The sequence below is a fragment of the Engystomops pustulosus genome, chromosome 6 (assembly GCF_040894005.1).
Source record: "Engystomops pustulosus chromosome 6, aEngPut4.maternal, whole genome shotgun sequence".
NCBI lineage: Eukaryota > Metazoa > Chordata > Amphibia > Anura > Leptodactylidae > Engystomops > Engystomops pustulosus.
In genome coordinates this window covers 126554533-126569356 of record NC_092416.1, presented here as the reverse complement: position 1 = coordinate 126569356, position 14824 = coordinate 126554533, and the positions used below count along the sequence as shown (strand labels likewise).

General features: G+C 43.7%; 1 protein-coding gene across 1 annotated transcript in view; it reads left to right on the top strand.

Moving 5' to 3' along the window:
- The window catches only part of NTSR1 (neurotensin receptor 1), a 151321-nt gene that overhangs the window by 75131 nt on the left and 61366 nt on the right, over positions 1–14824 (top strand). Inside the window, exon 2 of the mRNA XM_072110950.1 lies at positions 13733–13934. Coding sequence (XP_071967051.1) covers positions 13733–13934 — 202 coding nt within the window. The remainder of the gene's footprint in view (positions 1–13732; positions 13935–14824) is intronic.

Sequence of the window (14824 nt, the reverse complement as noted above, 5' to 3'; positions counted from 1 at the left end):
TGACGAGGACCTTTCTCCACCTGATATTTGTGGTGATTTGCATGTGCTCTGTAGGTGCTACTCCACAGATTGAAGAGCACTTTGAATTATCTTTCTTGCCCCCATGGTTGTGTAAATATCAGTCCCAGTATCTGACCACTCTAATCTGTGTTCTGTCAGAGAGGAGGAGCTGGGGCTTCAGCTGGCGGTGTGTGTTATTCTAATCATCTCTCATACTGTCCAATCAGTGGCAGACAGTGTGTGATCTCTCTATGCTCAACTAGATGATGTGTTCACACATTAATATTCTGCTAGTATAAAGGCTAACTTTGGATTTACACAGTGTTTACAAAAAATGCAATGTTGCTAATTTTAATGTGAACGGGATGCAATGGAAATGCAAAAATGATGGCAACGTGAGTACAGTGCAAACACAAACGAGATGTAAACACAAGTGGAATATAAACACTGTGTAGATTTGAAAGCAAATGCAACATAAACATGCTGCAAATGCCACGTCATCACAAATGCAACGTACTCGCAACACAAATTCCACATAAACTGGTTTGGATCCCAGGTCACTTGTTGGATTGTGTTCGGTAAAGGGATGCTCCATAGATGCAGGCTGAAGAGATGATGAAGAACTGCTATGGCAGTGCTCCAAGACAGGCTCAGAGTCCTACAGTAGACCTGGTATCTACAGGGCATGTGCTGAGATGTGTGCTGTTCCTCAGCACTCACAGAAAAGACTCTTTCCAATTCTGGAATTTTCCAGCCACCAGGGAATTGATATAAACTTCACCTAGGTTGGAGAGTTCAGAGACTAGAACAGTGGTATAACTAGGAGAGGAAGTGCCCCATAGCAGGCTTCTGCATAGGGGCCCTCCTTCCCACTTAAAAAATATACATATTTGTATACTCACACATGCAAGTTACCATTGCACATTTGTACACTGATCTGCACACAAATACAGAGCTATATACAAACATACAGCATATATACACACTTACATACAGTATATACAAACACATGTGTATACACATACACATCACACTTACAGCATATATACATCACATATTTGTGATATACATATTATGCTGTACAAGGCTCAGCATAATATGTATCTAATTGTTTACATCCTCCACCGTCGTGTGTCAGGTCGTATGCCAGGGCCCCCTGACACTGTGGGCCCCATAGTGGCTGCTATGACTTCTCTCTTAGTAGTTACGCTCCTCACTAGAACCTTTGTACAATATGAAGTAACACTTAATAATGATGATATCCAGTTGGTCAGAATGTAAACATTTTCAGGCAGATGTAATGTAGCAATGCCAAATATAGGCAGTAGATGGCACACGGAGGTGATCAGGCTCTATGGGACACAGCAACCTGTCTGGTTCTCTCATCAATCCATCTCCAGAGATAGGCCCCCTCTGTCACTTTATGGCAAGTACAGTTTCAGCTGTGATACCACATCACTGGAAAGCTACGTCATGTCCCTCTCTCCATGAATGGGTGACAGAGATGAATTACTCGATGAGAGTGGACGAACTGATTTGTTTTTCCGTAGCTGGTCTACATGATCTGCCTTTATGGAGGGAGCGGACCTACCAAGATGGCTTAGTCCACACAGTGCACCGACGGGGTTTAATTCCCCACTATATGCTACTACTCTATGACTGCTGGTTTCTTTCTTTTCTTTTGATCAGTTCTCTACTTTTACTCATTAGGTGAGTCATGTGTTCACCATGTATGTTCATATAAGATATTGGGGCAGATTTACTTACCCGGTCCATTCGCGATCCAGCGGCACGTTCTCTGCGCTGGATTCGGGTCAGTCCGGCTGCTGCTGTGCTGAAGAGCATCGGAACGCACTGGAATACACCGATCCGGGCCGAGTGAAGGTAAGTGCAATTTTCGCGACACATTTTTTTCTTTAAATGCGGCAGTTTCTCCGAATCAGTCGGGTTATCGTTCGGCCACGCCCACCGATTTCCGTCGCGTGCATGCCGGCGCCGATGCGCCACAATCCGATCGCATGCGCCAAAATCCCGGGGCAATTCAGGGGAAATCGGCACAAATCGGAAATATTCGGGTAACACGTCGGGAAAACGCGAATCGGGCCCTTAGTAAATGACCCCCATTGACTTCATGTTGTCATTACTCTCCCAGTACCTTATACTAGGCTTATTGTATTCACCTAGATCAGTGATGGCGAACCTTTTAGGGACCGAGTGCCAAAATTACAAACAAAAGCCACATATTTTTCATAAAGGGCCAAATGCAAATTTAAAGTAACAGGTTTCAAACGCATTGGCGCCCTCAGGAGAAGGAAGGAGAAATTGGTATTATTATTGTAGTTTCCCTCTAAAGTCAATTTAACAGGATGAATCACAGCTCCAGAGAAGGGGCTCCAATGATAATCAAGCTCTGTCCACACCTACTTGATTCAGGTCTTAAGTCCTGAATGGAGACCTTTGTGCTGGGTGATGGCCTTGGTGCCAAAAGAGAGGGCTCCGAGTGCCACCTCTGCCACCCGTATCATGGCTTCGCCACCACTGACCTAGATTGTTATTGTTCATTCATTATTTCTGTTAATAAACTTTGATGAAAAAAAAAAGAAATAAAGAAAATTTACTGTAGCCTGGCACAGGTTTTAGTTGAATTTTATGCCAGATCCTCTTAGTAAATCGAGCAAGTTGTGTGCCAGTACAGAGGATGTTAAAGGGAATCTGTCAGCAGAAAATGACCTACTAAACCGCTATCAGTATGTTGTGAAGTGGCTTAACACCTTCCACATCATATTTATCATTGGCAGAGAGATTGGGGCTCATTTACTTACCCGGTCCTGTCGGGATCCCGCGGCGCGTTGTCCGACGTGGATTCGGGTTCTGCCGGGATTCACTAAGGTTGTGCGCCCAATATCCAGCAGGTGTTGCTACTGCGCCGAGGTCCGCCGGAGTTCACCTTATTTCGACACATTTCGTTTTTTAAATTCCACGGATTCCGAATCCGTTGGGTTGTCTGGCGGCCACGCTCCACGATTTTTGTCGCGTGAAAGCCGGTGTGATTGCGCCAAAATCCGATCGCGTGCGCCAAAATCCCAGCGGAATTTGGCGCAAATGGAAAAATTCGGGAAACCCCGCGAAAGTGCAGCCACGGAGCACTTAGTAAATGAGCTCCATTGACTTCAGTGCTGAGCTCTCCACTTCCATGACTTTATACAACCAATTTACATTTCATTTCAAAGTTGACTTTCTGCATTATGCCAAAAGAAAGCCCATTAAATAAACACAACCCTACTTGACAACATACTGTAGTGCTTTGTTAGGTCAATTTCTTCTGACAGGTGCCCTTTAATACTGCCTCAGGATGCACCAGGCTTAATAAATCCCCTCCAGTGACTCCATCAGCAGCATAGATAGGGACAGGTTTATAACATAGGTGTAACCCAGGATTTCACTGGTTTAAAACTGTTGTTTGCATTAAGCTGTGTTACATTCAGACCACATAATCTATTGTGATAGTGTTTATTAGGAGCATTTATGTATGTACTAAAAGATGTGAGTAGATGGGATTGTACACACAGAAACTCATTCCCATTGTTTCCACCATTGATACAACAATTACCTTATGCATTAATTACCATAATCATATTACATTGACGACCACTTTCAGGTTATTATCGGTGGCAACGGTTAAAGTCTCCAGGTTAATTTTGTTTCCTCCTCTAGGCCATTTTTAATGATGTGTATAAGTTGGCCTCTGATGAAGTGTATGATGAATATAGAGTGCTGTGCATATGGTGATGTGTCTATAAATAAGCTAAACATCTGCACAAAGACACGGTGCAGCGAGCGGAGAGAGCGGAGGCTGCATTAAGCTGACATCCTCTTGTCTCTTTCTCCTTATAAATGAGTATGTTTAGCAAAAAGAACCTTTCAATTATATGTGATAAATGTTCTGCAAATCTACCATAGGCCATATAGGAAATATATCAGGACTTCAAATCCCAATATAAAGGGGCATATAAATGGTGGGCATGGAGGTCGCAGTCCCATATGGACACCAATGCCCTCTCTGCCCATTACAAGACTCAACCATGTGGTACTGGGTCCGGGTACTGAATGATAATGAGTTGTACTATACTTACTAGGTAGTTAGGATGGTTGCCTAGCTACAAGTGCCTGCAGGAGCAGGTGGCACTACATTATCTTGAATCCCTAAGGCCAGGGATACATTGTGTATAGTTGTCATGAGTTAGTCACTACATTTCTAGCAATTACCTATGTTGCACTGCAAAGATTGAAATCTGGCCCACCAACAGAGACATTGTGGCACCTGGATCCACTGCAGAACACCAGGCAAGTGGAAAAGCTACAGCTGCATGATAACACAGCCTCAAAATGGAATCCTGGTACCAGTACAGCCCTCTACTCTTCTCTATTGCTGCTTTATGTGATGCATCTGCAACATCCCCCAACAGGGCCTAGCCTTTTCTTGGGGCCTGGAGGAAGCCGGGGCCCAGAATACTGGAGTGGCTGGCGGTTGTGGCTTAGGGCACGCTGTGGTCACGGTGCTTGGTATGGGGACCAGAGGGCTGTCCTACAGTCTGGCAGGTCTCCAGCAGGTGGTGTGTGCAAGAAATATAGAGGGAGAGGTCGATGTACTGGTTCTCCCTGGGGCAACCCCTTAGTGTCCGTAATATATGTCCCTGGGTAATGGATGGGGAGCACTTGGTAGTAAAAGCCGTATCCAGGGAACAGACAGAGGCAACGTTGTGCAAAATAACTCACGGTTCTTTATTAGATCAACTGCAGGCAACGGGCCAAAATGGTCTTGTTACAGATGCCGGATTGTTTGGATTCTGGATTACTGGAGTGGTCATGGATAGTGATCCTCAGGAGTAGATTCACCAGCCTGGTAGTAGATACAGACTGGGATGTAGCTATGTCCAATACTGGAAGCTGCAGCTTTGTCCTGTGATGGTTAAGAGTCTGTACTGGAGGTGCACACACGCTGTCTCTGGTCACTCTGTCTCTGATGACAGACCTGTGTTCTCTAGGGAGAGCTGGTGGTATAGAGGTGTGCTCTGTAAGAGAGCTAGATTCCAAGACCTTGTGATTAGAGATGAGCGAGCACTAAAATGCTCGAGTGCTCGTTATTCGAGACGAACTTTTCCAGATGCTCGAGTGCTCGTCTCAAATATCGAGCCTCATTGAAGTGAATGGGAGACTCGAGCATTTTTCAAAGGGACCATGGTTCGGGAATAAAATGTGTTAATTAATTGAAAAAGAATGTCTTCTGATAAGTTAGCAGATGTATGCAAACATCTGCAATCTATTCTTCACTGTTCCGCGCGTATATTATCTCCCGACAAGTTAGCAGATGTGAAGAACAGTGGAGAATAGAATAAAAACAGTGAACACAGTGAACACAGGATCATTTAAGTGAAAAACACAGTGAAGAATAGATTGCAGATGTTCGGCACATCTGCTTACTTGTCGGGAGATACGCTGTCCCGGGATCCGCTGCTCTTCTTCCACTGAAGTCTCCCCGATGTCTCCGTGCTGCTCCCCGATGTCTCCGTGCCGCTGCCCGATGTCTCCGTGCCGCTGCCCGATGTCTCCGTGCCGCTCCCCGATGTCTCCATGCCCCGATGTCTCCGTGCCCCCGATGTCTCCGTGCCACTCCCCGATGTCTCCGTGCCGCTCCCCGATGTCTCCGTGCCGCTCCGTGCCGCTGCCCGATGTCTCCGTGCCGCTCCCCGATGTCTCCGTGCCCCGATGTCTCCGTGCCGCTCCCTGATGTCTCCGTGCCGCTCCCCGATGTCTCCGTGCCCCGATGTCACCGTGCCGCTCCCCGATGTCTCCGTGCCCCAATGTCTCCGTGCCGCTCCCCGATGTCTCCGTGCCGCTCCGTGCCGCTGCCCGATGTCTCCATGCTGCCGGTGCCCCATGTCTCCGTGCTGCCGCTGCCCCATGTCTCCATGCTGCCGCTGCCCCATGTCTCCGTGCTGCCGCTGCCCCATGTCTCCGTGCTGCCGCTGCCCCATGTCTCCGTGCTGCCGCTGCCCCATGTCTCCGTGCTGCCGCTGCCCCATGTCTCCGTGCTGCTCCCCGGTGTCTCTGTGCTGCTCCCCGGTGTCTCTGTCCTGCTCACCGTGTTCTTCAATGTGTTCTTCACATACTATTTTGTTCGCACCGTTCCGCGCGTATCTTCCGACAAGTAAGCAGATGTGCCGAACATCTGTAATCTATTCTTCACTGTGTTTTTCACTGTGTTTTTCACTTAAATGATCCTGTGTTCACTGTGTTCACTGTTTTTATTCTATTCTTCATTGTTCTTCACTGTGTTTTTTTAATTAAATGCTCGATCTCGAGCAGGGGAAATACTCGTCCGAGCAACGAGCCGTTTCGAGTACCTTAATACTCGAACGAGCATCAAGCTCGGACGAGTATACTCGCTCATCTCTACTTGTGATCTAAGAGGTTTCTTGAACTCAAGAGCCACTAGCCCCTCCCTGTCCAGGGGTTAAAGGAATACAATTGGATAATAGTTGACATAACTTTAACCCTTTCTGTACAGGCAGGGTCCACCGCTGCTAACACCTGATGTCCAGGTCTGGAACCTTACTGAAGGGTTTGCAACTCCCTCTGACAGCTCCTAACCTGGAGAGGGCACTGTTTGCAACTAACCCCTTGCCACTGTATTGGCAGGGGTGTTGCACATCTATAAATTTTGAGTAGAAAATGGGATTATATTTACTTTACTTATATACTTTATTGATAAAGTTTGCTTATTTGTTTAAAAAAACTCATTTGATACTAAGCATCAATTAAGGCAGTAAGGCAGATTTATCAATGTGTTTACAACGGAATTGTTACATTTATCAAGGGTGTAAGGGTACATTTACACGCGGTATGCCCGCCGTGCTAGCATACCGCCGTGTGCTGGAGAGGAGGAGGAGGTGGCTCCTCCACCCTCCATAGAGAAAAGCGGCGCACGGCCGCACTCACGCCGAAAGATAGAGCATGCTCTATCTTTTTGCGGTGTGCGGCCCAGATCGGTGGCAGAAGAAGGTAAAAGAACAGCAGATCATGCCAGGGAGTGCACACACCAGTATGAGTGTGCTTGGTTTACAATCCTTCATCCAGATGGTAGATGTCCTTTAAGAAGAGCCTGCACCACATTTGTCAGGGTGCTGCAACATAGGAGAAGAAGCATGTAAAAAGACCTACACTCTCTTTTGGTAGGGTATGAAATATTCTTTCTAGAATTCCTTTTTATGGGAAAAAAATCACTTCTAAGGTTATATGGAAATGAGATGAATGAAGAATATTTTTTTGCCTGAGATGATGCACAGTGATAGACTTGAGGGGAGCATCAAGTCAGAAGACCCCCGGGCACATTTACTAAAGTTTTCTTTCTGAATTTGCATGTTCTTTCTAGTGCAAACTGCTTGCACAGGCATTTAAGAAGTGTCTGTACCACATTTGTATCACACACGACCCTTTTGTGGCACAGCCGCAGTAGGCATCATACCACACAAATTTCGGCACTGAAGGGGGCTGGTTCTGGTGCTCAGTCAGACTGTGTGCCAGATTTAACATGCAAAGTATGACAGAATTGTGTCGCTTGCCCCTTGTTAAAGAAGTATGAAAAAAATGTGGTACACTCTGTCGGGGCAGTGCAGAGGGTGCCAGATTCATACAGAATAAGGCGCCAGAAATCCTGAATCTGAAATACTCTGGACTATACACAGGCAAACAGCACATAGTACAGACTGCGCTGTTCTTAGTAAATGTGCCCCCTATCTTTGGTTCTATACCACCTAGAAACATCATTTGGGGTTACTTGGTTCTGTGAGCTATAGTGCTAACTATAGTTAGATTGAAGCAGTTAAATGACAAACTAATTTCTGGTTCGGTACAATTTATTCAGAAATCACACTGTTATTTGGACGTTTTCATAGAACAGTGGCTAAACAGTGTTATTTTAATTCTGATCACTACGCACAAAACAAACCACTTGTTGCTACATCCATTCCTGCTACATCTTCAGATCTGGCATTTCTGCATGCATACTCAAGATGTGAATTAGTAGTCCAGTGTGGGTGCAGAATTCATTGTAGATATCATCATGTAGTGCAATTTGTAAGCACAGAACATAGCAGAGGATCACCCAGTGCACAGACACAACTGAGTGACTGATGGACAAGCCAGTTAATAACATATAGAGATGTAGCAGAGCCATGTGAACTCAAGCTAATCTCACCGGGTGTCATCTGTATTTTTATATTGGACTTTAGATACAACTCAAGTAACAAATAATCCACTCCTGTAGAGTTAAGTAGAGATGTAGCAGAGCTGAATGTATTATCAGACCATTACATCTGTTTCCTTATTTCTTTAAATTCAGCAATGTACCCCATGGATACAGAAATAACTCCCAGATATCAACAGCTGGGGATCTTTCATCTGACCCTGTGATGAGAACAAAACAGGTTATTAAAACCCAGACACAGTACACAGAACATATCCTGTAGGGAAGATGTCTTTTTTTTCTTGACACACTGAATGCTGGCGGTCTCGCCTCCCGCCATGACTATTGATCTGAATATGTCTGGGTGTTTGTTAGGATTTCAAGATCAAAATGTTAAAAAAAAATGGATTTCATTAGTGATAGGGGCAAAAGATTTTACACTATATGAAATTTGACAGGAAGCACAGAACGGGAAAATGTAGTTTTGGTGTTGAATGACGAGAGTAGGGACTAGGTATATTTTGATCTATGTTGGAGAATTACATACACAGTAGTCCCTTTATAATTTTTGCCTCAGACCCTCATCAAGTTGTTTTATGGCTATGCCTATGCCTTGAGCTCCAGGCTACTTTAAATAGCAGATTTTAAAGGAAATCTAACATAACATTAGGGCATAGTAAGCATAGTAAAGCATCATCATGCCACTTTGAGCCATGCCAATTCCAGACGTGGCTTTATCTTATAGCTTTATCTGGCCTTTCCATTGAAAAAATATGTACCGTATTTTCTGGACTATAAGACACACTTTTTAGCAAGAAAAAAATCTTATAGACCGGAGGTCAGGAGGATCCAGCACTGCCAGACCCTCCTGACCGCTGTAAGGGAGATCGGATGATGCCCTGATATAGAGCTTCACCCGATCTCCCACAGAGGAGCCCCCATACTACTCTCCCCTCTCCCCAATGTCCTACAGGTCCAGGACCTGCGGTGATGTCAGAATCCTAAATCTGGGGTGCATCCTATAGTAAAAAGCGTCTTATAGTCCGAAAAATACAGTAAATGAGGCAATAGTGCCTCGGGGGTGTCATCACCTTCTTCCTCCCCCGAGCCTTACCCTCTGCTGGTGTCATGAGTGTCCTCACTTGAAATGCTGCGCATGCGCTATGCAGCTTGCACTGTGACTGTGTAACTAAACCTGGAAGCAGTGTCAGGCTTCCAGAGGGAGAGAGCATCCCAGGTTCAGTTTGCAAGTGGTTTTCAAGTCAATACATTCAATTACAAGCACCAGAAATGACATGGTGTATGTTGCAGTTGTATATTTGTGTTGCCAATGCTTATGTTACAGTTACAAAGTTCAAGGTGTGCTGCTAATGTCAGTTAACATGTCTGATAGTAATGTATATATTTACAACTTTTTTTATTTCAGTGCATATAAAATAAAAAAGGTTCATACAGGGTTTGTTTGAAGCCTGTTACTAGCTAAATGTTGCTTGCAACAGGGACTCATAGATCGACACACTGGGACTGGGGTAATCTTATTATTATTATTATTATTATTATTAGTGTTATCAATGGCCTACTTCCTTCTAAAATCAACTGTTAAAAGGAATATGTTACCAGAGCCCATTCATGCTGTAGCTTCACAGGCTGTTACAGTGTGAAGGAGCACTTCCCCCTCCCACTGTGCGCTGAAACTTCCTCTGCTGCAGTGAGATTATGTCAGCAGAGAGAGGGGGAAGTGCTGAGGGAGCAGCAGGAAGGTGAGACAATGTAACAGTGTGGGAAGTAAGAACACAGCATATATCTGGTATCACTTCCCAGAGTCCTTCCGGCTCATTAACATAATGTTGATTTTAGAAGGAAAGTGGCCATGGATAACAAATATAAGAAGACCACAGTCACAGTGCCTGGATCTATAAGTTCCTGGATGAGTAAGGGACACTGGTTTATCATGCTTGATTTTGATGGTAGATTTCCTTCAATTTCTTCCCTCTCATGGCAATAATAGTATACAAGGGTAATGCTATGGCACAGGGACGATGGCAGCGTAGGAACTGTGTTGACGAGCCTTGATAAAGTCACAACACCACAGAAAAGTGGTGCTTGGTGGGGTGTGGAGTGGGTTGTGACACTTGGCGGAGCGTGGAGTGGGCTGTGGTGCTTGGCCCAGGTTATAGCACATTTCTACGCCAGGTCCTGTCTAAATAGTCAGGCTGCATGGTTGTTGGCAGATATACTAAAAGACTGGAGCCTGGGCGGGGAAAACATCTCCCCCAAATAATATAATAGCTCATTCCACAAGATACAGGAGGACACACAGTTCCACTAAACAGAAAAAAAAATAGAAAATGGGGCCTTTTGTGTCATCACATTCAGCATTACGATAAGAAGGATCAACAAAACAACATTGGAACCAAGGTATTAAGGATGCTGTTTTGGGTCAATCATTGGTGCACCCAGCGCCTAACATGTGAGAATTTCTGGTTCCGGCCTTCTTTTAATTTCGGCTCAGCACTTGTAGATTTCAACTATTACTTGCGCCAGTTTACTGGGGAAGGGTACAGTAAATGTGGCTGGCCATGATATCCCAGCCATGGTTTGCTTTACTCCCCTACCCACTGTGCCCACTTTTTTACCAAAAGTGTTGCACAGGGCACAGTAGAGGCTAGAAGTCATGAATTCCATGGTGTGCACCAAGAATTGCTAAATTTTCATTCCATGCATGCCAAAAACTTCTGCTCAAGACATGAAACATTATCCCAAAATCTAATTAAAAAGAATTTTATGGACACCTCGAAAACATTAGTAAAAGCACAAAAAATGATTTTATGTAAAAATACAACATTTCCTTATGTTATATTTTCTACATTTCACAATGGGCCCTTCATGCCCTACATATTTTCTTATTTTTGCCTGTTGGTGGTGGCAAATCCTGACCTGAGTGAAGTTGGCCCCCCCACCTTGTTCAAATCAAACAAAATTGGTGTCAAACGTTTGTGCTACGTTTGTGCTGGTTTGTGCAGCAGAAATTTTTGTATGTGCCGCTATCGTTTTTGATATTTTAATGAATGTTTCCAGAGGTCATCAGAGGTCAACCAGCCCCCCCACATTGCCCAAACCAAACCAAATTGGTGCCGAACAATTCTGCTACGTTTGTGCTGGTTTGTGCTGCGCAAATTTTTGTTTGTGCTGCTTTTGTTTTGAATATATGAACAAAAAATTAAAGTTCAAAAGTTCAAGCAGCCCCCCCACATTGACCGAATCAAACAAAACCGGTGTCAAACGTTAGTGCTACGTTTGTGCTGGTTTGTGCAGCAAAAATTTTCGTTTGTGCCGCTATCATTTTTAAGGTATGTTCAGGTGTTCGAGGTGTTTAGGATGAACTGGTAAAAAACAAACCTAGTGACACTTCCCTGGTTTGATCACCAGGGGGAGCTAGGAAACACATTGTACTTTGGAAGATATGAACTCTTAATGACCTCTGCAAAAAAGTATGAATATATTAAAAATGATAGCGGCACAAACGAAAATTTTTGCTGCACAAACCAGCACAAACGTAGCACTAACGTTTGACACCAGTTTTGTTTGATTCAATTAATGTGGGGGGGCTGCTTGAACTTTTGAACTTTCATTTTTTGTTCATATATTCAAAACAAAAGCAGCACAAACAAAAATTTGAGCAGCACAAACCAGCACAAACATAGCAGAATTGTTCGGTCCCAGTTTTGTTTCATTTGGGCAATGTGGGGGGGCTGGTTGACCTCTGATGACCTCTGGAAACTTTCATTAAAATCTTAAAAACGATAGCGGCACAAACGAAAATTTCTCCTGCACAAACCAGCACAAACGTAGCACAAACGTTTGACACCAATTTTGCTTGATTTGAACAAGGTGGGGGGGCCAACTTCACTCAGGTCAAATCCTGTGGGTCTGTGTAAGGGGTAAAGATACAGTTTTGTCATTCTAGTAGTTATTTTTACGTTATGTACTTTTAGCTACGCCTCTGGTGTCTCCTATTTAGTTTTGAGTGAAATTGCAATGATTGTCCCCGTTTTCCTCCTCTCAGGGATTTCTTTATATTGTCTTCAAGGACAAGAACGAGCCAAATCTCCATCATATTTCATTAACATTTATATAAACCAATTAACCTAGCAGCAATTACCAGTGAAGTGGAGTCTCTCTTGGAGTAGCAGCGCACGCGTCTGGCCTGCTAATGACCTGAGAGGCATAAACCTGAGCCCTATGATGGATTGTTCACAAATTTTTCATTTAATTAACCAGATCTCACAGAAATATCGGCCATTCATCTCCGTTTACTGGTGATATTAATTTCATATTATCATCCCTGTCCAGTAAGTTCATAATAATGTCAGTATGGGTCATTATAATGAATAAGATTAGGTATTTATTTCTCTTCAACAATTTATTGCAATGGAAGGTTCATTTGCCGCCAAGTGGCACTGTACTAACAATTGCAAAGCAAGATGCCATTTCTTCCTATGTCACAAGTTACTTACCTCTTCTGTGAACAGGACCCATTTTATGTTATATCAGAAATCCCCCTTCCTCTGTACAATTTAATTGGATGTACAGTAAATATATTTCCAAATCCTACCTTAATATACATGTTATATTGTATGCTGCCTATATATCCAAGCTGTTCATCAGTTTTATAACACTTTCATACAGTTACCTAAAACACAATGGTGCACATTTACTAAGAACAGTGCAAGGTGCACTATATGAATCTGGCGCCCATTGCACAGCTCTGACACATTTCTGTTAGACTTTGCATGATAAATCGGGCACATGGTCTGACTGAGCACCGGAACACCCCCTTCAGGGGACATTATTGCAGACACCTTTTTATAACTTTTATATCGATCATTGCATCCTGGGGCCAAAGTCCTGTAAATTACCAGCATCCAGATAGCTTCAGCAGGTCACTGTGGGTAGAGAGGTCCATTTCTAACTAGAGGTTGTCTGTAAGTCAAGTTTCTTAAGTTGGGGACTGCCTATACTACCAAATGTGGATCAAAACGTTACGTACATAATGTGCTATATGATGGTAATAACATGGTCACAGAGACAAGAAAAAAGGAGATGTGACTGAAGGGGATGTCCAAATTATGTAGGGGCATGTCCAATGGTGTAGGATGGGGCTCACTGCAATTCTCCTTTTTTCTTTTAGTGAGATGGCAAATATGGTTATCAATGATTTCCCTGCCGTCACCAGAAGGGCAGCTTGATGAATACAAATGTATTCACTTCCTATTAAATGATTTCTGTTTAATTTTCTAGGCAATGAGCTCCCTCTTGTGGTGGCTACAGGCAGCTAGAAATTAATTATTACTGAGTAAAGGAAAGCTATGAATTTTGAGCTTACTGGGGGACATTTGTTACAGTTTTCAGAGTAACACCTTATTTAATGGGTAAAACTCTTTCTAAAGCTTTTAGTCTTACTGATTCAATTATGCTTTCTTCTAGGTGAATGCCTTCCTCTCCTTTATATTTCCAATGGTTGTTATCTCAGTCCTGAACACCATTATTGCCAACCAGCTGATCATTATGGTAAAGCAGGCACACCAGGAAAACCAAGTGTGCACCATTGGTGGCCAGCAGACTGTCCTCAGCATGTCCATGGAGCCCAGCCGCATACAGTCTCTAAAGCACGGTGTCCGAGTCCTGCGTATGTACTGTGGTTTCTCCTTTTTTATATTCTCTTTGAGTTACATAGTATCATCCATGGTCATAACTAGCACGGTAACACCAGCTGCTATGGAGCCCAAGGTATTGAGGTGCCCAGCAGCTCAGGCTTTTTGGCACACAAATAGTGAGTGGAGGAAGGGCAGCATTACTGTATGTAGCTCTTCCTCCACAGGCCTCTGCATAAACATTTGTTAGCATTCTCTAGAGAAGAATATTGCACGTGCACTTTAACACATTGTGGGGGCCTAACAACTATGAGTCCTTGGTTATGTAAAGCCATGTGAATTATTATTAATTACCAGGTGGTACTTTGACATGCTGTTGTTTAGTGGAGACAAACTGTCAAAAAGTTGAATTTTTATGCATCCACCACAAGCCCACAGGCTACTAACATAAAGTGGTGTAAATTATGGCCTGTGATGTTCATGCTGATGTGAAGTGAACCCAACTACAAGTTTGCTAGGTATGACTCCGGTATCTCAATTTTCCAAATTTCTCCATGCTTTCCTACTCCCTATTGCCATCTGTCCGACTGACACAGTATGATGTTATAAAGGGTTCATTTGGGAAAAGGGGCTTTCATGACCCTGTCTGCAAATGCAAAGTTACTGTCAGCAGTCAATAGAAAATGTCAGCATTAGCACATTGACATGTTCAGTTAATTCTGGTGAAGGTCCATAAAGGGAATGCATAAGCAATTTTCTTTTGTATTCATTGAAACCATATAGCAAAATGTGATTGAATTCTTATTATTGATTTTTCTTCTACTCTCATTGATTTTAGGGCTGCAATTGACTTGAGTTGCTGTTAACAGCATTCAGCTTTACAGCAGCTTCTAAAATTCTGGCCAGAAGAATCTATCTGGCCAGA